This window comes from Ammodytes marinus, assembly GCF_949987685.1.
Source record: "Ammodytes marinus genome assembly, chromosome: 15".
Taxonomy (NCBI): Eukaryota; Metazoa; Chordata; class Actinopteri; order Uranoscopiformes; family Ammodytidae; genus Ammodytes; species Ammodytes marinus.
The window spans coordinates 15,663,823-15,690,286 of record NC_137219.1 but is presented as its reverse complement, the minus strand read 5'-3'; the positions used below and the strand labels follow the sequence as shown (position 1 = coordinate 15,690,286).

The 26,464-nt window shown below is 42.2% G+C and overlaps 1 protein-coding gene across 1 annotated transcript in view; it reads right to left on the bottom strand.

The window, feature by feature from the left end:
• esrrb (estrogen-related receptor beta) overlaps positions 1–24,451 on the bottom strand; it is a gene marked incomplete at both ends in the record, with an annotated part of 37,853 nt that extends 13,402 nt beyond the window's left edge. Inside the window, 4 exon segments of the mRNA XM_080042698.1 lie at positions 5,184–5,300; positions 10,693–11,102; positions 20,306–20,374; positions 24,402–24,451. Coding sequence (XP_079898824.1) covers positions 5,184–5,300; positions 10,693–11,102; positions 20,306–20,374; positions 24,402–24,451 — 646 coding nt within the window.
• Positions 24,452–26,464: the final 2,013 nt, after the last annotated feature.

Here is a 26,464-nt window from a genome sequence, read left to right as displayed (position 1 = left end):
GATATTTCAGTTTACTGTCATAATAGGATTAAAGAGACCAGAACATATTCACATTTAAGAAGCTGAAATCTGAGAATTTCGAAATTTTTTATTAAAAAATTACTCGAAACGATTAATCGATTATCAAAATAGTTGTCGATTACTTTAATAATCGATTAATAATCGATTCGTCGATTAATCGTTGCAGCTCTAATGCCAACATTTATATCCTGTATCCCCATATTTGGCCCTGTGCGCCGCTGCAGCCTAAATATCCTTGATATCTTAATCCTGTCAAGGAGGAGAATCCCTTCAATTTACCTTGTATGCATAATGTAACCTCCCAAACAAATGTAATACTAAAGGGGGATGAGAGAAAGGCTCGATGAAATGCTTGCGGTGGAGGAGGAGTTAATTTGTCAGCCGCCCGCGTCCTCTGAGCGAACAACACCCGCAGCCAGAGCACTTCCTTGATGATTTCATCACTTTATAACAGGGAGGACAGTGTCAAACCTGGGCATTGTGTGGCCACTGCAAATGAGCCTAATACAATTTGCCCATCAGCAAGTGCTCTTGGAGGGGATGAGTTTGGGATGTGTCCCATGCACCGTGATTGGAGGTCGGTTGGTGAACGAGTGTGGGGGGGGGGGGGGCAAAATGAGATGATGTAAGATGGAAGCAGGGGCCTTCATTTAACAAAGAGGAATTCAGCAGTGGATTTATGCAAAATATCTTCTTGATTTTCACCACTTATTTTGCACAGCCAAACCCCTCTACCTCACATTCAATGCAAAGGGGGGGGGGGGGACAGTAAACTGTATCATCATGTGACAGTAGAATGGAGATTTTCTTCTACTTGTATAAATGATTTGATTCCCTAGAAACACAAATCTGATTAGGATTGTCTTTCAATTTCCTGACACTGACAACCCACTAACCTAATTACCCCCAATTCCCAACAGAGGCTCATCCTTTCCAGCAAGCACCAGGGAATCGTCCTATGGCAACCATCTATACTTTACCCACACAGACACACCATGACAATTTCAATCGTATGTGTAAAATATAAAGATTTTCTTTTTTCTTCTGTGAAGGCGTCTTCACAGCAGTATCCAAACAGTCTCCCTTTGCTGCACAGGTTTAAGCCCTTAAAAAGTTCAGCTGAGATAGCATGTCGTGCTCGTGACTGTATGGATGGAAAATTCCTCTCATTGTCCAACATGTCACCCCCTTTCTACGGCTTCTTCCGGTTCTCCCGAAGAGCTTGGCTGCTGCCAGGTGGCTGCGCTTCTGCCTCTCCATGATCTGCCGGTTGAGTCATGTGGCTGTGTAAGCCAGAGCAAAGCCAGCCGTGGAGGTAGAAGGGTGCCTCTTTTAATTACAACAGTCCCGGCCATAATTAACAGATGCTGACAGGAATAAAAGCTTGGCACTAACCTGTCTCATTTTACTGTCCAACAGGGCCAGACACAAGCAGAGAGGAAGATAGAGTAATTAAGAGCAGATAGACCGATTCATTCACTCATACTGTCCAGCTCTATGGCCAGGACTTTATAGGGGCCTTTGCGAGGTTCATATGTCTCTTTGGTGGCACCAGAAGCTTTAAGTGGTCTCACTCTGACTAGTGGGTTGTGCTCCGTTCAAGGTAAACAGTAGGTGTGTTATAAATGTGCGAAGAAAGTTGAGTACCACCTCATCCAAAGTCATCTCACTGTTTTATGGCCCACTACACAGTGCAGCGAGGGTAGCAGTGGGTGAGCTCGGGTATCATCTCTTCAAAGCAGGGTGGAAGGGGAGAGGGCTTTTGGCCAAGGCGGCTGGCATTTGTGCACGGATTAGCGCAGGCCTCTGGGTGGGGGCTGGGGCCAGCTGACCTAGGGCTCTTCTTTCTCTCCAAAAACAATAATAATCCCCTTCCGAGCCCTCTCCTACAAAAGGGCCTGTCTTCACTCACTTTGTGTGGCCGGTGGTGGCAGGGGCCCTTATTTTGAGTCTCTCACCTGTTCTGGGTGTCTCTCCCTGGGGAAAGTGTCAGGATGTCTGGGATGGTTGGCAATGCCAAGGGGGGCTTAGGCAGACCCTATTTTAGCTGGGAAAATCAGAAGGCCACATGGCAAGGCATGGTGAACCTTGCCTTTCAAGGAAGCCGCCTCGCTAAACTGCCGTCAGCAGTATTTCAAAGGGACTCTGTTGCCAGCTTTGCATACTTGTAAGTGTGTTGCAGCATTTTTAATCATGAGTGGTGATAAGCGAGGGTAGCGTAAAAAAATTGTTCCCACCCCATTTGTTGACCCTAGGGGCTGCCTAGCTCGTCACATACTCGATATACAGGTTAGCTACAATATCCGTAGTGCGCTGACATCCCTGCCCGTACTGCTAATTGAAAGGACTAGACAATAAATGTATTTAAATTACAGAATTTAAAATATATATTTATAAAAAATAAATAAAATTTGGTTTGCCTCAGCAGAAGGTATATTACTTACTAAATTTTGGCATTACTACATCTTGGAAGCAGACTGTATTTGTCTTGGTATAGAAGGCCTGCAACGCACATGCACATTTAAAAGTCTAGTATTTCAGGTACTATTCGTGTGAGCGTAGTGTGGTTTATGTGTATGCTCTGTATGTTGTGTATGTGACAGTGACGGCGCTATTGTGGGATGTGGTTGTATTTGCGTGCCAGTCTGCTTCACAATGAGAGGTGTATTGTATATCAGTAAAGACACACTTTACTCCTTTGTTCAGCAAATGTTCTTGACTGACAAACTGCTCTCTTACAATAGGACAGGACATTTTACACAGCGAGGACAATGGACGAAAAAGCTATTGTCTTTGGTTCCAATTATTCAGATGTGCAGATAAAAAAAATGATGTAACTTTACAGAAATATGGCTTTTTCTCTGTACCGGTGACGTGTGTTGAAGAATCTTTGTGAGTCTGAGCTAGGGAGAAAGGAAGTCTGCGCAGAGAGCAACTGCCACTGAATGATGTCGATGTAATCTCTCAATAGTATCTTGTCTTCATTCCTGCTCTAAGCTCTGATCCGTTCCCATTGATCAGAGGAAAAACCTGTTGCTCCTGACATTTGATTCTTCTATTGATCACTTCCTCTTCATACAGTCAAGGGAAAATACAGCGACTCTACACAGGGTTTAAGCAGGTCTCCTGTAATCAGAGTGCTGATCTTCCAAGACCATTTCCCTTACAACTCTTACCGCACTTTGTGATGCGAATGGTCTGACAATAGCTTTTTCAGATGCTCATTAATTGCTGCCATCCTATGAATTGTTCTGTTGATGGTATACATATCTAACTTTACATTACTTAGAAGATGTCTAATATTGTCATTCTTTCAGCGACAGTGATGGATTGAATCTTCTGTTTCGATGGGGGGCAGCGGTGTACTTTGTAAGAGCTGTAAAGTTATAATTAGGTGATTTTCCATTGAGACACAATGTGACCTTTCTGGAGTAATGAAAGTAAGCAACATCAGTCACATGAGCGGTGGCCATCTCCACACCCTGGGCCTGAGCATGGCGTTGAGCCGATTGGCTTCATAGAGCTTACAGTGGACGCAGACCATGTGTCTCTCTTTCCATTTCGTCTTGGTGACACTTTTAAGTGCCGGGCCTCACGGCAGAGCTTACGCAAAAATGCACTTCACATCTCGCTCTCAATCAAGACAAGTATGTTGAATCATTTTGATTGTGACAAAAATCAGTTATTTGAGTGGGATAGGATGTGTGACAAAAACCTGCAAGACTTCAATCAGGCCGTCACAATAGTTGCAGTGTGCCGTTGACGGCCGCTATGTAAAAGAGGAGGGACATTCTTATTCTGGGAATGTGCTGAATACACAGAAGTGTGCATTATAACCTAAGGCTTAGCCCAAGTCTGCATATTTGAGTTCTACAGTCTTTTTACTCTGACCTGACACTGGTCATTCATTTATAGCCACGGCTACATATTTTTGTAGTCTCTTATTCTCCAAGATGATATATCGGCATACATTTTTCATCAGATAGTAATGTGATTACTCTGTCTTTCTGGCACAGAGGCTTTATCTGGCTGCATGCAGTCCAGAGGATTCTGTTACTGTGTGGAGATCCATATGGGCTGTGACCCTGGCTTTAGGTGGTGACTGGATATATACTGTATGCATCAATATCCATTCTCCAAGGAATAATGGGAGGGAAAACGGTGGGATACATACAGTATACTATGCAGAGAACCTAAAAGGGGATGTTTTAGCCGAATTTCAGAGCATTCATATCACTGTTTAACCCAGAGGGACTATCATACTATGCACAACACAAGTGCTACCTGACCCACACTCATCACCACTTGAGGAAAACACGTTTCCTTACAGAGTCCCTGAGCTACTCCAAGCGGAGGCTTGAATAAATATAACACCGCCACTTCACCCCCAAGCCACATATCTTTCATTATTCATTTGTCTGGCCTTTCTGGAGCAACCAACAAGTGAGAAAGAGACAGGTGAGAATGCATCCACTAATGCAATGGGGGTAAGGGAGAACGGATAGGTGTCCCCCCTGGAAGAGCAGCCAAGCCTCTGGGTCTCAGGGGGTTCAGTCAGTAGTGAAAGGGAGGGGAGAGGAGGGGGGAGAGAAAAGCCCAGCCAGACAAATCCATCGGAAGTATGTTTAATTGTCACTGAATTCCCTGATGGCGTGACTTTAAAAAACCATCCACAGGAAGAGAGCTGAGATGTTCGGAAAACATTTAGTGGATCAATATGCCGAGGAGAGCTGAGACTGTTCCGAGTGTGTGCTCAGGGACCTGGCCTGAGCCTTTCCAGGCGGAATACTGTTACAATTCTATTACTCAGACGGCCGGATCAACCTATTCAGCATATTTCTGTCCCCAGCTCAACTGCACATTATTTACTGCTGTGTAGGTAGGGGGAGGACAGAGGAGGCTGGGAACTGTTGTCTGGGCTAGTTGTATGCATCTCTCACTTAGGGCCGGTAGAAGGAAAATAATGTGTTGCTGAAGCACTCTGGGACTAGAAAACCATTGTCATGAGAACAAGCGTGTGTTTCAGTCATATTCCACTGGCAGCCCACAAATTGCGTTTTCTTTATTTGCATAAATGTTATGTCAGAGTTAAAAAGCAAAAAAACATCCTGTATGTGTATCTGTGGGTGCAAGAATAATAAAAATGTTCTTACTCTTCTTACCTTCTTTGAGCATCCCCACTTTGAGGCATTTCATGAAGCGACAAGCCTGACATGATTTGCGTCTCCGTTTTGTGATCTCACACTCATTTGTGGCAGGACAGCTGTACTCTATGTTACCTGAGGAGAAGAAGAAGAAGAAGAAGAAGAAGAAGAAGAAGAAGAAGACCAGGTAAGTGAATCAAGGATCAATAAATTACCATTTGAAAGCAAAATGTTTTTCTAATTTTTTTTTTTTTAAATTAGACACAGTAGGAGCTGGAAGCATTCCACCAGGCGCTAAAGAGAACCAAATGGTAAAATAAGTAATAATGTAATAAACACCAGTGTATCAGATGGTCCATAAAATATCATATTTTGCCAATCAGTCATGGACACTTGTTAATCACATGGATTCCTATAGAAAATCAGAAGGCCACATCCATTTCTGTAGACTGTGCAGGAGGCTTAGGTGTTCTTCCGCGAGTACAGGACCTAACAGCGCTGAGGTTTGACTGCAGGAGCTGAGGTAAGACGTAAAAGTGGGGGGTGGAGGTAAAGCTACAATAGTCCTTCAGGAGCCATCAGAAGGCACCACCCTGGTCCAACACTAAATTGGCCTCATTAATTCTGTGCGTGTCCCCTCCGGGCCCCGGGCACAGGCCATGTCCCCCTGCGCTCACAGGGGCCTGCCACTGCCTCAATAGCAGGCTAGAGAGCCAAACACGCTGCCCCAGACCACTTTACATAATACTCCCGCAGACCCAAACCTGTTGTTACCACTGTAGCCATTGTTGACTATTTACATAGACTACAGGCAAGAGGCCTTATGCATTATTCAGCTGCAGCGTCTGATTCCAGGACGGAGCAATGAAAACGAGTTTCATTGCTACACAATAAAAGAGCCGGTTGTGCTCTACTCTAGCATTAGCAACAGTAAGGGCAGCATATGTGAGGCAATTCCTCCGCTTCTGTCTGATTCCCTACATTTTACTGTATTCAGGGGGTTTTCAATAAAGAGTTTCAATATAATGGTCGCTTCAGCCAAGGAATTTGAATAATCCTCGAAGGGGCTTTCAGCTTTAAAGCCTTTGACATTGATATTTTTCCTAACTTTTGTTTGATGTCAGTCAGTGTAGTGAAATGAATTGTTGAGTAATATAAAAATCGAATTTAATCAGTGTTATTACCTCAATATTTTTCTTCATCCACTTAAATACATGTCAGTTAACAATATGTCAGCAAATATGCTTTCTGTTCAACATGTACAGCAACCCGTTTAACATATAAAGTATTTTACACGCACAAGCACATTAGGATTGCATCCCGACATCCTGTAGCTGCTCCACAGCTCTGACCCTCACTCTGTATTTCTGTACAGAGGAGCCGAAAGCTGTGTAATATTCCACTGGCGTTCCTACACTAGCCCTCCAACATCCTTTGACAACTTATGCAATTATGTTAACATTATTGGACAGATCAAGTGGAGGGTCCCAAGATGTTATAAATAATTAGAAATTCCTCCTTATATCTGGGTTAGAAATCATTATGCTAATTCTCCTCCATCTCTTTGGGATTGGGGTAAATAAAGGTGTGAGGGAAGCTGCTGATGAGCTCTGATTGTCTTTCCTCTGTCTGTTTTCTCTGTTGTCATAGCAGAACCAGACCATAATAATCCTATCAATTTCCCATATGCTGAGAAGAGGCAATCAGTGCCACACTGCGCTGGAATCAATTCATGGAGGTCTTTTTGGTTTGCGTTCCAACATTACTCTAACCAATCAGCAATTTGCTGGGATGTAAAGTACTAAATATATTTCAATAGAACGTGGACTTTGATTGCAAATCTCACTTTATTCACTTGATTATATCATTCCCAAAACACAGCTATTTGCATGTGCATACGATGTTGAGGGTTTGCTTGCATGGCCCAAGCCAGCACGGTTGACCCAGTGTGTCCCAGAGGGCGCTTTGTTTACAGGAGGATTTTCCCAACCTCCTCCTCCCTTCCCTCCCTCACTGTCCTCAGGGGGTCTTGGGGCACACGCACAGACCACACCTGGTGGCTAACTAAGAGAGTTTGTCCGTTGATATCACACACACTCCAGAAACAAACACACACTCACATAGTGCTGTGTCCACCTGTCAGAGGAGGCTTCTAATAGCTTAATACAGAGAGAGCGGAGGATTAACTAGTTAATTCATCTCTACATTTGGTTTATATTTAGGAGGGGGAATGTTTCAGTATCAGTGTACATACAGTAAGTCCCACTTCAAACCATGCCTAACACCTCTTAGCTCATTTCAAAAACAACAAAAGACTCTAACCTCTCTCGGCTGTGGTGGTTAAAGAAGAAAAGTATCCTTGAAATGTTAATATTACAGGCTCAAGCCCTGATGCAAATGTAAAATATAGCCTCACAATAATTATTTATAGGGGTCTTTAGTTGTTTATTTTCTCATTTGGCACCAGGCTCCGTCCATTGATGAAAAAACTATTTCTACCTGAATATAGCTAAAATGACTGATGTAAAATAAACTGTATTTTAAAAACTTTGTTACTTTGAACAATATAGGTAGGTTAAAGAAAACAGATGTAAAGTGTGACATCAGTACTGAGTTAATGGAAATGTCTACTTACAGAACATTCTAACATTGACTTGAATTGCTTTACAATAACCTTGTCATTCTCAAATGATGCCTGGAAATCCTGGCTTGTAGAGTAATAGCATGGCCAGCTCCACTCTCAGAAATGAAGCATACTGGCGGGAACCCCTTTAACCCGAGGGCCATGCTCGAGTTTATCTGTTTTAGAGAGGTTATGGTATGGTTACCAATAACATTACAGGGTGAAGGGAGAAGAAAAAGATTTCCCCCCTTCTTCTCTTGATAAGTATCTGTCTCAATCTATTTTATGGCTTTTCAGGACCCATGCCAGGGCACAGAGGGGAAAGTCAGGTCTTGTAAGTAAATTACAGTAAAATGGCAGGTATTTCTCATCAAAATCTAAACTGACTTTTACAGGCTTACTGTCAAGGTCTATTACTTCATATAAAGGAGGGCCACTGAGTTCAGTTGGTTTTCAAGCAATTTTACACTTGGGTTCAAAATGGGAAGAAAACACGGTTCAATAAGAGATTTATGTTTTTGATTGGTGGGACACGAGAGGTGCAGGAATTGGGGGATGATTAGGAAGCAATGAGAACAGGGGTATTTCTGGGATGGATGGAGATCCAGGTCGACATTAATTTGGGCCTGGCCTTGACTAATGTAACTATCTCCACGCAAGAGTTCAAGGGGCTTTTCGCTGGATGAATAGGTGACAGAAGATGGATTTTCCGTCCGCTTTTGTTGAAAAGGTAAGTGCATCAGCTGAAAAAGTGGAGGCCGGGAGCGGCGAGGGAAGTTAAGTGCATTAACCGCAAATAAATGACTAATATTTTAAATACAACTAAACTGAAATATTACATAATAATATGTTTAAAAACAAATGACTGCACATTTCCAATCAAGAATTAGCTGCTCTATCACAGGAAAATACACAGAAGTGCACAAGGTGAGCACAAGGTGATAAAGAAACTGTCATTTACATTGTTACCATTAACTTTGCATGTTGTTTGCCCCAAGTGCTATAGAACAATGTGATAAAAGGCTGGAAAAGACAGCTCCTTTGTTTTCCTCTCATTAGAGAGGGCCGTCTCACACTCCACCCTTGACTGCCTCGTTACTCCTTTAATTAATCAGTTCTCATCAACGGCACCCTCTCATTCTTTCAAGGGCTCTACAACCCGCTATTTACTGCCTCAATTTTCCTCCAGCAATCCTGCATGTGCTTCTTTTATCATTTCAGAAGGCTTTCACCTCCCCCAAAAAGTCCCTGCGTCCTCCCGCCTTCTCTGCCTGGGACCCCTGTCTGATTATTATGCCATTAAGCCTCTCCTCCTCTTCTCTGAAAGAGCAGCAGGGTCCCTCTCCAATCTAAAGAAGTCCTGGTTCCCCCCCCCCCTCCTTTTCCTGAAATTACCCGGCGACGCGTGCCTGAGTTTCTAATTGGCATGCCCGTCCCTGGAGACGGCCCCCTCCCTTCTTCCTAATGAAAAGCCTCGGCCTTAATTACACTTTCCAAACGCTGATTGTTATTGACAAAACTCCTGTGGCTCGGACAAACGACGGCAGATTAGCTCCATTACAGGCAGCCCTCCAAGAAGAGAAAGAGAGGGATTTCAAATCGACAATGCAAAGTGAGGGGGGAAAAAAGAGGAGCTTTCAATTTCTTTCCATGTACCGTTCTCTTAATTGTTTGGGCCATTGCTCCACTTAAGACATCTTTTTTTTCTACCCTTGATGCCTCTTTTCTGTTGCATTGTGTTGCCGTCAGTGTACTTTTAGTAAGGGGACAAAAGCCCAGTAATGTTACTTGAGAGAAAATGTTCATCTTTTGTCAATAGACAGGATTGTTGATGGCAGTATGGGTAAACAGGAGGATTTGGCGTAATGCTTTTGTTTGCCTGCAAAAGGTACATAGACTGTATAAAGCTGATAGGGCTGTGAGGTCCAAAATCAACACCTATCATCCAGAGACAGCCAGCTCTCCATTTAAAGCCTGCAATCATTCGTTGATGACATTTTTACTGATACAAATGACTAGAAGATATCGGACCTATTTACTCTAATATCAAAATTCCTATTTTCTTCCAATCTTAATCAGCTCATTTCACCACACTCCAGCCCAATGGCTCATTTTACCTACTTTATCTAGTTTTTCCACTGCATTTTTTCCACTGCTAAGCCGTCAGAGCTTAGACCTGGGCAGCTGTTCCTGTTGTGCAGATTTCTTTTTCTAGGCTCAACAATATCTCCGTCTTCCTGATTAATCGGGAGCACAGCGCACAGTTTCACAGTGGGGGGCCATTCATTGCCTCTCTAATGAGAAGCTGTGATACATCATGCCTTGCAGATAGCCAATCGCACCCTAGTATCCGAGCATATACATTCGCACACACGGATACAGAAACACACTGAACAGAACAGGAATACTAAAGTGTGTTCTCTGAGCCCCTCAAGGCATCTGGGCAAACAGCCCCTACACTCGCCCAAGTCTGACCCCTGAGTGATGATTGCATGTCCACCATACACCACCAACCATGACAGATGATGTAATCTAACCTAGACTATTGATCTGTCCCATGTTAAAATATTCTTCTGGTGTTAGTTTTTTTTTAAAGCCTGTACAATCAACATTTTTTAAACGCATAATCATTGGGTACATTTGCATGTTTTTAGGTTATATTATAGAAGTTGGCTATTGTACATTGAAATTAAATCAAAATATGTTTATAGGATGTTGCTGGTCTCAGGAGGAAGAGAAAACATGGTCCACACTCCAGTGATTTTCTTTTACATAGTAAATCACTCGGACTGAGTATGTTTCAGTGTTGTTCTGAGGGCAAGGTGTCTTGTATGGAGGGTGTTTTTATGTCTGGTGATGCAGCAACATGGGATGAAATAACTTGTATTGAGTGGAGAAAAATACCTTGTATTGTCCTTTTAAAAAAGGCTTTGCAGGCCTCACAAGAGGCCACCCCATAGTGATACCCTGAGGCTATATCTCCACAGACCAGGCACAGCCTCTTGGGGAGGGAGTTCAACATGTATTCGCACTTTATGGATGAGTCCTCCATGATGGTGCTGGAGCAGTCGTCATAGCGCTTGCGGCAGGTGCCGGCGCCGAGCCCGTTGGGAGTGAACATAGGGGGAGAGTCCAGGCCGTTAGAGTGGCTGTTCATGGTGCTGACATAGCCGCCACTGGCGTCTGAGTTGCCGCTGGGGCTGTGGTGGCTGACCGTGTCGATGACTGAGGAGGGACTGGATGGCTCCGTCTTAATGTAGGACCCACAGCTAGAAGGTAGGTGCCGGTCATCAGCAGCCATTCTATTCAGCAGCCTGCGATATGAAGGGACAGGAGGGGGATGGTTGATGGGGACGGGAGGAGGAGGAGAAGAGGAAGATAATTAGCAGAGATCTTCAAAGACTAGAAATGAATCTCATCTATCAGTGAAGTGACATATAAGCCTACAAAGCAAATTACTTGATTTACATTAAGAACAAAATATAATTATCTGGCAATCCATGACAATTACAACACAGATGCTCTTTTTCTTCACATACAAAATATGTGTAAGTTTCTAGAGATAATGCCTCTAGAGTGAATTAATCAGACAAGCCTTGATATACTGTTATTATATGATATTACTGACCAACTGTTCTTCTAGATCAACACTTTAGTGGAAGACGTGTTTCTTAACATAAATACGAAATGTCCTGAGGTAGAAAAGATTGGAGATGAGAGTGAGACATTAGGTAGGTTTCGTGTAATCGGTCAAAGCCAAATCCTGTTTCAAGGTGTCTTTCCAATTCTCTGTTCTCTATACCACTATGTGTCCTAACCTTCTCTATAAAGCAGTGAACCAGAGGGAGGATCCTAAGTGCTTCATTAGCCACACACCACGGCAGCTGCCCTCACAATACAAACATAGAGACAGACAAGAAAAGAAAGAGAAAGAAAGAGGAGGATAGGAAGGGGGAGAGAAGGAGCACTCAAATAACTTAACACGCAAGTGCACACACACAAACAAAGCACATCAAGTCTGGAGCATCATAGTTTAGGGAGCAGAGTGTACCTTGGCTTGTCTCCTTGAGTCAGCAGTCAACCAAAAGGAAACATGATGGCAAAATATTGACTTTTTCACTGTCTGCCTAATAACTGTATTTTGGAGTACATGCAATATGATGCTGTAACGTGTGCAGACTAAAGTGCAGCCTTTTGGCTGTGGCCACAAAATGCACTCTGATGCCTTCCTTGCCCATATAAATCTATTTCAGTCTGATTCTATAACCTTTCACTTGAAATTGCACTGGGAGAACAATGGGGAAAAAATCTCAAAGTGTTCAAATGATTTTTTGGTAGGCAAATAGAGCGAACCGAAGTGGTGGACTGGCAGAGGAGACGGATAACTCAATGTATTGTAGATGCAGTGTAGACATAGTGACCCCTTAGTGTCAAGGCGAGGTCACACACTTACATACACGCACACCCCTTTGCATTAGGTACCACGGAGGGGGTGAAAGGTCACCTGCACTTGCTTGCATTAACAAAATTGAGCCTTGCATGGCTTATGCAAATTCAGACACGGGGGCTCCTAGTGAGTGGCAGCTAGACAGCCCAAGTTGTGCCTTAGCACATTAGTTTCCATTAGCATATTGCCAACTAATGGTAATGTTTACATATTTGACATGTCAGTTTACCATCAGCACGAGAGGACGGGGGACGTTCCATACTGGGCTCTATCTGCCTGATTGGACGATAGCTGTCTGTCTGCGAGTGCTTCAGAGGCAACAGGAAAAAAGAGGGCCTCCACTGTGTCCCCTATCGGTGGGCCGGACTGCCTCTTGCTCTCTGAGGCTGATTTAATTGTGAAGGTGGGTGACGGAGGGGTTCAGGCCCAGGGGTCAGTGGGTCAACCTTATTTTCTCACCCTGGCTTCCTGGGCCCGTGGAGATGGGGGTCAGCGTGTCAAATTAAATCTCATTCCCAGGTTTCCCCTCCCCACTGTCATGTATATTCATCGGAGCTCCAGGTGCCTACCACTTCTGGAAATTCACAAAAAGGTTAACTGCTAAAATAAATAATAAAAAATGCCCCCTGTTAAAACAGTTGACCTTGTGGAATAAGCTCTTTTGCCTGAGTACCCCTGGAATTCTTCATGTAATATAAAGCCTTTTCTATATATATATCTGATACACACAACTGCCGTTGTGCTAGAGGAGTACAATCTACTGTTTTTCTTTCAGCTATTCTCAATCCGAACAATGCAAAAAATAGATTTAAAACGACTGATGGCACTGGGGCGAATATTCAGATTTGCCATTTTATAAAATGATCCACTTGTAATCTTAAATGTCCTTGCAGACAGAAATTGAAAAAGTTAATCCATTTCATGCCTTTCTTAAATAGAACTTGCCGCTCTTGATAATGAATGCAGATTGCATTCCCATAAATTAATGCACGGCTATGTGTTCATCTGCTTTATGTTCTCTGTTTCAGATGGATATGTGCACCTGTGCGATAGGGCACCTGCACTTGGCTTATTAAAGGCTATATATTAAAACGCAGGAGCACAAGATGGCTCCATTTAGCTTTTATTTCACAAATTCAGAGTAAGCTTAACCCCGGTTCAAAGGCCATCTTCAGGGTGACACTTAGCATAATTGCATAAGTGTCTTAACTGTTTCCCCTCCAGCTCAATGTGGTCATTTATAATAAATGTGCCGGCTAGAATCCCCTTAACTCATTCTGCTATGACACATTACACCACTGCTATGCTTATGTTTTTAACAAGCCTGCATATATTGATTAATGATACTGAGGGAATACTAACCACTTGAACCTGGCGTATTAATCAAACAGTCTAAAATATTTCTATAAATATTAGTAATCTCTAATGGGACAGGTCCAATTTAAATCTATAAATACCATTGTAAGGGGAAAATGAATTATGGACATTAAATAGTTTGACAGCAGCAATAGTCGTAATAAATAATTCAATATGTGGGGCAGGTGCTAATTAGCTTGTGTGCTACACCGACAGAACAGACAAGAAAGGTTTTGCTAAACTGAGGCTTGATCCTGTAAAAATCTATAGTTCAGGCTTCCTTCCTTCCTCAAGGTAAGAGCATTTCAAATTGTGCTGCCTGGCTGCCCAAAGGAGCAGTGCTTGTCTAAGATACAGTATCTCTTCCTCTCTTTTTCTCTCGCTGTTCTTCCTCCTTTTGTTCCCTTTGTACCGATCAAAATTCATGCTGAGTAGTGGGTTATGGGCCCGCAAACGCACACTGCGCAGTTTGGTTTTAATCTGATTCCACCTGGCCCCCCTAACAGCATTTTCAGATCCCTAATATCATTCCACCAGTGCTGCTGTGACCAGGATTAGCTGGCCTAATGATCTTGCAGCTTCGTCTCACACTTACTGTTCCTCGGCTTCTGAGAGGAGAACCCAGGAGCGGCACGTTCTCTCACGTCTCGACATGACACTTCCCTTGCCTGCGAGCGAAAAAACTCTGAACACTGGTCGTAAGAACGCAGTACATTCAGGATCTAATTGAGCCAATTTGTAAGTATCCCTGCTGAGAGCTTCCTGCTCACTTCAGGAGGATTCTGACGTCATCCACTCTTCTCTGGCGGACTACGGCTCTCTCTCCCTGTTTTATGAGTAAATCAAAACTACACAGCACAACACCTGTGCTAGAGGCTCAGTTTAAACTGTGAGTACATTCCTGATGTCCTTTTCAGTCTCAAGGCCACTCAAATGCCAAAAACACAATTTTATAACATTTGCTAACCTCATCCCAGAGTGTCACATTCTTGCTACCTGATCAGACTGGGTAAGCGGAGGTTGGAAGGTGTTGGTGGTGGAGGGTGGGGGTTGACTGCAGGCATGGGCTGATGGTGATATCAGATGCCCCGGTAGGGCCCCGGGCGATGTGGCCTGATAAGCAAGTGGCCCCAGAGTCAGTGCTGGTAGGACGAACTCAATTAGCTCCTGACAGACCTGCCTGCAGCCCGCCACAGCCAGAGCCCACTGGCAGCTGCCATGCTGACCTCTCCTCCAGGGGCCACTGCCACCTCTTACCGCTCCAACACACAGCCACCTTTTATTTTTTTCTGGGTAGAGGGGACACTGCGCTGAAATGCTGCACAAGCCCAACTAGTCACAGAAATACACACAGTGGTATGTATTCCACAAAAGGGTGCTCAGTGTGTGTTCTTTCAGGGGAAAATGTAAATGAAAAAGGACCTACGCTCAGGGTGCAGTTGGGGGTAACCCTCAGGAGAAAGGAAGGGAATGCAAAAATTCCAAAACATACACTCGAAAAAATGGAGGAGGGCTCTCTGTCTAACTGGTTTCAGGTTAATGACCATCAGGGGAATAGGGGGCCAATAGACTCTAGGGGCTATGTGTGTCTGGACCTTTAGCTCATAGGTCTGAGTGTGTGCTTGTGGTGCAGGCACAATATGAAAGATGGAAATATTGGAGGGATGGAGGTTGAAGGGGGGTTGTTTGACGGCTATGGTTTGGTTGGAGGCAAGCCCGGCACTCCATAGGGACCCATTCTAATCTATGAGGGAGAGGCTCCTAATTTTGGAGTTTCTCATTCATTAGTCCTGTTCTGGCAGAGAGAGAGAGGAGGGAGCGGAGGGGGTGGGAGGGGCTACTTTATTAACGGATATGCCAGACACTCAGGAGAAGCTGACATAGATTTATGATGTGCAGATCTATGAAGGCAAACAAAAGGGGAAGTGGAGGAGACTGGAAAACAGGAAAAGCCAAAGTAAGCGATACATGAGGGGAAGAGAGGGAAGAGACGGAGAGAGAGCTGTGTTTATCATGGCCGATGGAGAGCAAGGGCCCCGGATCAATAGTCCGTAGGCCAGGGCCTCGTGCAGGGTTACCGCTGGGGTGGATCAAGCTGCTCTGTGGCCTGGGCAATTACGTTTTTTCAGTCTCCAGCAATGGATTATATTTAGCTGCTCCACAGCGATGTCACTGTAGTCTTTATAAAGCCATGAGCTCACTCCACTACGACAACATGAGCCCCCGTGCTTCAGCAGGCACCACGAGATAGCGCTGGCCAAGAAGCAGATCACATCTATTGATCCCCCCCCCCATCCCACACCCCCTCTCGCTTCTTCCTGTTCTAGAGATGCTGCTGGCAGGAAAGAGAGGGCCTCTTGTGATACAGGCGCTACTGTTTGTCTGACGTAAACTGTCTGGGCCGCACTGGGCAGATCTAGTTCTTATAAGGGGCTGAGTTCACCATGTTCACCAAAGGACTAATGAGAGAGAGAGAGAGAGAGAGAGAGAGAGAGAGAGAGAGAGAGAGTTGTCGGTTGTCTAAACTTCCCACTATGGCGAGCAAAGGGTTAATAATCTTCTATGAAAAGACCCAGTTGGGAAGCTCCCTGCAGAATTGGACAGCTCATCACACTGTACGTAAAAAATAAGTGCAGTGATAAGTCTAGCCATGCCGTGCAGCACATTTGGGATCAAATTTCTAATTCTGCCTTTTCATTAGAAAAGATTAGTTTCCATTACATCCATTATGTGGCATGGCCATGGTATAATTTAACAACATGAATTTACAATGGCTCTCGATAACAAGAAAAAGTAATTATAGTCCACTACTGGAAAAAGCACCATTAAAAACAGTTTCTAATTATGAGCATTTAGTATATTAAAAGTCTCCTTAAAAAACTGTCCACAACGAAACTGGTGTGGGTAATGACATCAGAAACCACTTGGTGTTGAGTGATACGTTACTGATACACTGGCTGCAATATAACAATACATTCTCTTGCAATACTGAGGCATAGATGGATCCTTACAGCATACAGTATGTTCTTACAAACTCTAACTATTACTTGCTTTATAACAGTCCTGCTTTTTGAATGTTTATATTTTGAATTAAAGTAAACTATTATATGAATAATCATTTATCCACTTTGTATTTGGGTTTTACTACATGCCATAATTATGTTTAAAGCCAGAAGATATCAACCACATCACACCTTTTGCATACTCTCAGTATGTAAAATAAAGAGTAGAGATATTAAGATATGAATGATGGAAACTTGAGCAAAAAATAGGTTCAAGTCATGCATCACTTTTGACTGTCTGGATATTTGTGGATATTTGTTTCAGGGGCAAGATATCTAAGAGGCAGGTTAATTGTATCAGAAAGCTGAAGTATATTCCTGAGTGAGTTGCATGTTCTTTTGCGGTGTGTGTGTGTGCACACGTGTGTGTGAGTTTCACAAACAGAAAGAAATATTATTATAAAGGGTTAAGGCTATTTAACACAGTCCAGTGTAAATCACAGGTTTAGACACAGTGACTGTGCGTACAGGAGGACGGAGGCATAGAGCCATGCATGAAATTACTTCATTAATCTTCTTCTGATAGGCTGTTCTTGTTTGGGGGGGGGGGACTCGACTTGCTTAAAACAAGAAGCCAATCCTGGCTCCATCATAAATTGTCCACTTCATAAGAAAAGACAAATACAAACAGACAAATACAAATGCAAGCACATGCACAAACATGCAGGGCTAAATGAATAGGCCAAGATTAGCAGGTTTTTCAGGATCATTTAAATTAAATCTGATGTGTAAATGTTTGCACAGGTTCACAGTTAGCATTGTAGGTAGATAAGAATCAAATGAAATGCAGGATCACAACATGATCATTATGTCAAATTGTAACTTCATATCTCACATCTAAATTCTTGTTCGTAGCACACGATTCATACCGTTCCAAAATGAACTGAACTTCAAAACACTTTTGTTATGACTATGTCTGCCACAGCAGCAGACATAGTCATAGCAATAGCCTCTAGCTTTTTACAGGCTCATCTCTACCAGCTGCCACACATTCCCCATAAATAGTGCTGGTAATAAAAAGGCGGGTGGGCCTAACTGATTTATACGGTAGTGTCCACCACCACACCATTCAGGAATAATTAAACTTTGGGGAGATTTCCTGAATTAATGTGTCTCCTTCAGGGGGCAATCTAAACATACATTTCAGCATTCGCCACGTCTGCTGCCACCGCCGGACGTACCGGGATGGAGGGACCCTCCAAGTGGCGGGGTTCAACTACCAGCCACTCAATGTGACCATTCGACTGCACTTAGCGCTCTAGGGGTGGTCTTATAAGGAGACATTTTAATGTGATCATGTTTTGTGACCAACAGGCAAATACACACATAAGCACACAGTTGTATAATTTGAAGGCAGGTGATCAAGCGGGAACACACACCGAGAAGCGAACACGAATACACACACATGCACACACTCAAACCCACATAGACACACACACACTCAGAAATGTCAGTTATCAGATAAAATGAGTGCATTAAAAGAGTTAAGTCATACAAAAGAGGTTTCATGAGACATGGCACAAAGTTTAACTGAGAATTAATAAACTATTTGGTAACTTAGAGTCAAAACCTAGCCTGATAATCAGACTGGATTGCTAAACAGACAATCATCAGTTTCAACTAATTATTTTCATAATAGAGTAAGAAAGTAAGAATATAGGTGAGTTAATGTGTTAAGAATTGTATACTGTAAGAGCCTCGCTAATTCTGTGTGAGTTAGTGAGGAAAATGCAAAGGCCTCATTCTGATTTTACAGCCATGTTTCTATAACTAACATAATACATGTTTGAGTCACTGAAAAATTCAAGCAAAAGGGTTTCTGTTATTTCAGTAGTATGAGCAATGCATATTTGATATGCGTCAAGAGACACAAATACGTCAATATAAATTCCCGTTCGGCACAGAGAAACTAGGCCTGTAGTGGCTGGCTTTCTGCACAGTGCCATGTTATTAACATGGCACTGTGCTGGTTATTGGTCACATCTACTTCCCCAGGGCCAAACAGGCATGAGTGATAGTAGTAGTCTTTCTCTAAGACACGCCCATAACAAGCAGCTACTGTTAGTGTGCACACGGCATCGGTCTAATGATGTTGATGAAGCCATGCCCCACAGTTTTCCCTCACACTAAGGATGGTGTGTTTTAACATCTGAGCCTGGAACGTTTAATAACAGCTTTCAAAATACTGATACTGATACTGAAGTTCTCGTTCTGAAAGCTCTTAATGGATGCAAGGCCTAACCCAGGCCATGTAGCGAAAACTTGGTGAGGCTGTCAGTGGGAATCAGAGCTGCTACCGTGACGGACGGTTTCAATATTGATTTCATAAATAAACAAAGCTAAGCATCGATCCTAATGTTATTTTGCATTTCAATTACTGCTCCGAAAAATAACCTTCAAACAACTGGCCGTTCAATACCAATAGCCTTCACTGATAAACACCCATATAGTTACCCACCCTACATCACATTTTCTTACCAAGTGTAAATTAGTGGACCTAGAATTTTCCCTCCACTACATTTAGGACGGAGCGATTGATTTCACAATACTGACAGGGAGATCAAATATGGCAAACTTGGCAAACAGAGGAAACTCATGTTTTATGTTTTCTTCTGACTAATTTACCCCTCCACTTTTTTAGTGTTTTGTCAAGTGTGAATTATAATAACAGCTCTTTTAGTGACTCAGTTATTTTTCTCAACTTCTGCGTTCTATATGGTGTGTGTGTGTGTGTGTGTACATACATGCGGACATGTGTGTGTAAATGAGGAGGAGCCCTTCAATGTTGGAGCAACAGGAAGAAGTGCTGACGCACTGTGTCAGTGATAGCACTCTGCTGCCACAAGGGCATGAGAGCCCACGTAGGCTAGCATTATCCTTCTAGACTAATGGACCTGGTTATTTTTAAACAGATTCTCACACTGCGGTGGAGGTGTCCAAGGTTACAATGGATGAGGAATCAGGAGGGAGACGTGTGGTGACGGTTGGTGGTTTCTGTGTGTTTGGATGTTGTGAAGCTAATCAATGAGAGGTGTAAAAGCCAAACATCAAATAAGGTTCTAAAAAGACAACATGTTAAAATAACAGAAACATTTTCCAAAACTGACCAATAATGTAAAAAAATCTAATTAGATACTTTCTGTTATGAGATCTATGGCATGTTGGCTATGTTGAAAATGCTCATTTGTAAATTTCCATTTTACACAGATTTTTACACAATATCAAATTAAATGCACTGTAATGAAGACGAAGAAAATATAAAACATAAATGGTCAGGTTTTTCCGAACAGAACAAATCTGGATATTGCATGCTTCTCTAACTATTATTTTCTCAATTAATTGCCTGAAGTATAAAGTACCTCTACAAATGAATACCTTTAATAGGGCAGCTTCTTAAAAGCCAGCCCAAGCACTAACAAGCATATAAACCCGCATATCTCTGGAGCTCCAGAACAGTGAACATCCGGAGAGTGTCAATATACTCTGCATCCTCATTTGGCCTGGAGAGGGACTACATGCTCCATCCCACACACACACACACACACAAACACACACACACACAAACACAAACACACACACACACACACCCGCAACCCCCCGCTCAGCCTGAGCTGAGTGACATATTTACAGTGAAAGTAATGATACTAGATACCAGAAATGAGAGGGCTCCAGCGTGGCCAGTGGACTCAGGAATCTCTCTAATGAATTGGACAACAAAGCCCTGTTGGTACAAGGAAGAAGTATTTAGAATTGGATTCAAAAACGTTATTTTTTAAAACATTAGGTTTGCTTTAAAAGGCACAGATCCCACAGCCTCCTCAAAGCTCTGGGAGATGAGGAGGCTGTGTGGGACAGGTGGGCTGGCTGGTCAGCTTGGGCTGGACCGCTGCAGCCACCATATCCTGGCTCGTAGCGGGGTGGCCATTCTCGGCCAGGAGCCTCTTCTGGTAATGTATTCTGAAACCAAATTACCGTAAACTGATCCCATCTGGATAGTGTCTGTGTGCGGCTGCTTTGGTTACCCACCACTGCCTCTAGCCTGTGATAGCATCTCCATGAAGACAGCAAAAATCTGATTAACCCAATAACAATGAAACACTTGGTCAAAGAGCAAAGAGCTTTTAACTTAAGATACACTAATGCAATTCCCTCGCCTTGTTTTCTGAAACCTAATAAGAATCAAGCGAACAGACTGCTAGAGATGGGTGTTTGCAGGCTCTAATGCAGCAAGCTGGGAATGAAGTCAAATAAATTGAAATCTAATTCATCATTTTGTTCTAACTTCTTTCTGCTTTCTCTAAAAACAAATACATTAAAAAGCTTTTCTTTCATGAAGGGAAATTGGATAGCCTAGTTAGTTTCTAGCAGTGGCTGTGCCAGGGCTTAAGGAAAGCGAGGGTGCTGATGGAAACATTTAGAAGCAGAGAGAAGTCACGTCTCCATTCACTGACGCTCACACTGTGTGTTTTTCCGGCAACCACAGAGGAACTCAAACTGACAATCCTTAACATTGGCTGACTTCTGAGCGGTGCAAACTGCCACTACAATACAAAATCAGTCTCATACAGTCACACTACGAGCAACGCCACATTTAGAATCGGAAAAATTCAAGCAAAAGTAAATTAAAGGTTGAGTGTAATGGGCTAATAAATACCAGTTGCAATACAAATAATTTGTTTTAGCATTTATGTCTCATAGAGAATATCAAACCTGTGTTGTGGGAATAGTTAATAATAACTCCCATGCTCCCTTTTGTAAATATCGGCAGCATGCAAACTCACAAGAGGAGCGTGTCTATTCTGAAGGCAAAACTCTATTTCCATGTAATTCCCAGGCAGTGGTGATGCCCCCGGGTCAATCTATGGAGTGTATTACTACAGTCATTCCACAACAGTGCTGTGCTAATTACATGGAGCACATACGTCCCACTAATCCTCTCAACCAAGCATCACTGCCACATCCAGCCCACAGTGAGGGGCTGCAAATACTGCTGTACAATTAGCGGAGGAGATCCACCACTGAACCAAAATGAACAGCACACCCTGGCCAATGCTGGACAAATCCCATAAATAAATAACTGTTGGTGGGTAGACATTTAAACAGGAAAATACTCATTTACTATTTATCATTTCTATATTTATTATCGTGATGGATTATTTTTTAGCTTATGAGAGAAATAAAATTATATTACATCCTGAATTTACAACAAAAATAAATGACATAGTGTATACATACAGTAAGTCACTGAAGATATTTAAATCAAACACCTGTTCATAACTCAGCTCTGAAAGAGCTAAAACCCCTCTTGCCGTTACTTTAATATTATAAATCAAATATTTTGATCATGGGATACAAAAATGCTTCTGCTTTCATGTGTTCAGTGTCATCAAATACGAATCGACATTTTCTTTTATACTGTACACAAGCCAGATTGTGCACATCTTCACTAAATCTCTAATAATGTTGCAATTTCTTAATATGCAACTAACAAATTAACTAATTAGAAACTAATAAAAAAAATTGAATTGCGCTGTATTACTGATAAAATATGTTACATGTATAAAATTAGGAACTTATTATTTTACTTTTGAAAGACTGTTAATAACATTAAAATGCAAAGCAAAAATTAAAAATTAAAATCCATTTCTGAATTTCACCAGATTATTAAAGTCACTTGGAAACATCTTAAAAAAATGATTTTTATATTGATATTTGAAATTTAAAATGTCTTCATGCTAAATAATGTTTCTCCTTGTTGCAGTGACTATAATTTAAAGTGTGTTGGAAAGTGCATTTGTAGGGAAAATAATATGATAATGAAAAAAATGTCTCCTTACATTTGAGGATAATCGTATAATAACAAATTAAAAAACTATATGTATGGCAGAGCGGTGTAAAGAGTTGTTTAAAACTAAACATCATTAATAGAAGTTTTGCTTTAATATGTGGGGAATACCTTGAGGGAATGCTACAATGAGAAATATCAATAAACTTGAACGTATAAAACCTGATGTGTTACAGAAATGCACATTCTATTGCTGCCATTTGGATACATTTATATTAATGTGAATCTCAGAGTAGTGGACCTATTTAATCCATTTTAGAGGAAAAACTAAAGGAGATTATTCCACATATGTCAGATATTAATGTTTTCTAGAATTGCTTTTTGAATTTGCAGTGATTAAAGTCTAAAACAAAGATTATCTGTAATAAAGTACATTTAAAAATGAGTCAGGTAAAGCAATAAACACTACAGAATTTAGCTATCTAACTTCACACTAAATTATTATCTAATAACTATGTCCGGTGATTGTGTTGCTTTTAAAATATGAATTATATTGATAAAAAAAACTAAACTCCACAATTATGGTATCAAAAAACAATTTTAAAAACATAAAATGTTTAGCCAAATCAGAACTCAAGTTAAGCAAATGATAAGAATGCACACTTTTAATTGGAGTAGACATTTTAAATGAAACAGAATAAAATAAAAATTGTCTGAATGTACTGAGGTAGTGTGGTATCAGGCAACTGTAACTGGTAATTGAAATGTCTTGAAACATCTGACTTGTTTTCCACCAATCACTACTCTTGGCTATATCCTACTTTATCAACAATATCTAGAAAATAGTGTATAATATAACAAAGATTAATAAAAAAAATCATCCACAAATTTAAACAATGTTTTGTCTGTTTTTAATACACACAACAGGGATGTGTTAAATAAATAGTTTAATATCTACCACAAAACAGATTCCAATAAACTATAAAACAACAAATAAATATTTTTCACAAGTGAAAGTAATTTGAATATAAGTTATCGATAGATTTACAAAGTTAAAGTGTGGTCGGCACTGTAAACTCAGACTGTCCCAGCAGCCAGGAGCTGTTGAGGCAGCAGCTTGCCTACTAGCGTGCCGCTGGCTGGGACAGACCATGCCAGCTCACCGGGGTTACATGGTCCTTTCATTCGTCTTTCTCTGACTACAAATATTAAAGAGTGTAATTTATCCTCTCCACCAATTCACGTTGATCTCATCTCCTTAAAATATTATTGTCATTCTCCCTGGGCGCCCTGCTCTAGGAACAAAGCCATCAACAAACAACCTCCTAACCCGACTGGACAGGTACCCCAAATTCTTAAGGGGAGAGAAAAAATGCACACTTTGTCGGGAGGGGCACGCTAAATCAATCGGCCATGCTCGGAATTACATTTTTAAAGACCGGAATACATGATGTGCTCACACGTTGAATGCACACACACACACACACACACACACACACACACACACACACACACACACACACACACACACACACACACACACACACACCTGCCCTGTTGCTCTATCTATACTGTCAAGTCGTACATGATTTAAGAGCCCTTAAAACAATGAAGAGAAAGTGTATGTTTAAGAGTGTGAATAAGTGTCAAAGGGTATATGAAGAGAGAAGCGAGGGAAAATGCATTACTGCTAAAATAAGAAAAAGTTGAGTGCGACCAGTAAGGTTCAAGAAACAAAACTAGAGCAGGCACAGTTAAAAGAGCAGATGGGGATTTTTTAAATTAAAAACAAACTCAAATAGAGAGAGAGAGAGAGAGAGAGAGAGAGAGAGAGAGAGAGAGAGAGAGAGAGAGAGAGAGAGAGAGAAAAGACAGTTAAGAAATGAAATAAACTGCATAACAACAGAGAAGGTTAAAAAGGAAAAAGTGAAAAGAAGGAAATAAAGAGACAAGGTGCACCTACTGGTTATGATAGCTGAGAGGGTCTGGAAGACAAAGTTCTGAAATGTCCATCAGTCCAGTTTTAGCATTCCAGGAATGAAAGGAAGAGGAAAGAGAAAACAATTGAGACCCGACTTCTTCCCTTTCCCAAATGATAGCACAGCACCCTCAGAGACAACGCTGCCGAAAAAGACCCTCCAGCACCGCTCCCCCCAGCCTGCACAGGTATGGTGGACTCTGATGGATTGAGTGGGCGCGTGTGTGCGTGAGCATGTGTGTTGTGTGTGTGTGTGTTTTGTATATATGTGTGTGATAAAGAGAGGGACAGAAAGGGTGTTCGTCTGAGTGAATGTAAGTAAATGTGTGTGTGTGTGTGTCAGAGAGAGAGAGAGAGAGAGAGAGAGAGAGAGAGAGAGAGAGAGAGAGAGAGAGAGAGAGAGAGGAGAGAGAGAGAGAATGGGGGAGGGACAGATAGGCCGAGAAGCAAAGGGGGGTGAGAGAGAGAGAGAGAGAAGCGCAGGCTGCAGCGGGATGAGCGCTAAGATGGAGAGAGCACGAGAGCGCGAGCGAGAGGAATGACTCTTTCCATGGCCGGGATAGGGCTCTTTAAGACTCAAGGGCTTGATGAATATGGAACAGCTGCTGTTGGCTGGCTCCGAGGGGCAGGACTTAAAGTGACAGAGGGGCCGGCGGAGCACCGGGGAGGAGGGATCCAAAACGCTCCCTCGCACAGGCACACACAAACGCTGCACTTGCCTAACGCAAACATAGACAAACAGAGATGCAACTAGGAGGACAGTCAACGCACAAAGTTTTCAACTCAATTGAATAAAAGAACAGTTGCAAAAATTCCAGATGCTCAAAACCAAAAATTCCAGCATGAATGAAGATAACAAATAGAAGTAGGGGATTGTCTGTGTTAGTGCATGTCATGCACCTAGAGTATGTGGCACATTTAATAACATTTTTTTAAATTTTTTTAACTTGTTAGAAAAGTACCAAATGTATTATATGTATTAGTAAAGGATTTTTTACATTTTGCTATGCAACCATGTTTTATAGATTTGCTAAGAAAAGCAGGTTTTCTCAGTTTCCTCATCCTGTCTGCATGATCACATGAATATGCATTGGAATGATATCAAACAAAGCCAATAGACAGGCAAAGCAGCATTACTTCACACGACAACAACAATTAACTTTTCCACTTAAGAACTTAGGTACGATGGCAAAAATAAAAAATAAAATTACTGTAATCAACCCAATGCACTTTAAGGACCTCAAAATGTAGCCTGCACCATTATACAACACATAATAAAGTCAAATCTGACTTCAGCTTATGCCACACTATAGATGTTCCAGCAAGCAGTCGAGGGCATCCGCAGCACTTCACTTTTCAAAAAGCAATAGCTTTCAAACCACTAAGGACAGTAAACTTATTTATTGAGCTGTGTCGCCAGCTCCATTTGTGGATGTTACATGTGAGGTACCATTGTGAAACCTTTCACCACCTGTGAGAGATGATCTGGAGCGATAACTCATATTCTGGAAGCCCATCAGCTTCTAAAGCGGCGGAAAATCCAGCTCTGTCTTCTCTAACCCCGGCTTTACAGCCGCCTGTGTTTCCCTGTTGATCAAGCTCAGTAAGAATGCCGAGAATGCAGATTCCATTTCACAGTCAGTGAGGGTCTCCATGTTACTGTATCCCCACATTATAAGGACAGAGCTTACCATGGCATCTTATTGGAGAAAGGAGCAGTCCGACAATGGCTTGGTCTGAGGCAAGCAGAAAGAAAACAGCAGCCTGCCCACCTCTTTGGAACGGTCTTCAGGATAAATAAGAGTGAGTGAGGAGGAGTCCAGATCTACCAGCAGATTCATGAAGAAAAAGGTGTGTTAGGTCGCTGTGCTGCTCTCCAGCCTTGTCTGCTCAACAGGAACAGTAGAACCCCCTGGAGAGGAATCCGGTTCCATTCATCGGCTCACGTTTCTATAATCAATGCAAAAACATCACGCAATCCCTATTGATCATCACAGGCCTATTGATGTGCAGCAATAGTGCCTCCACAGATCACACAGCATCTGCTC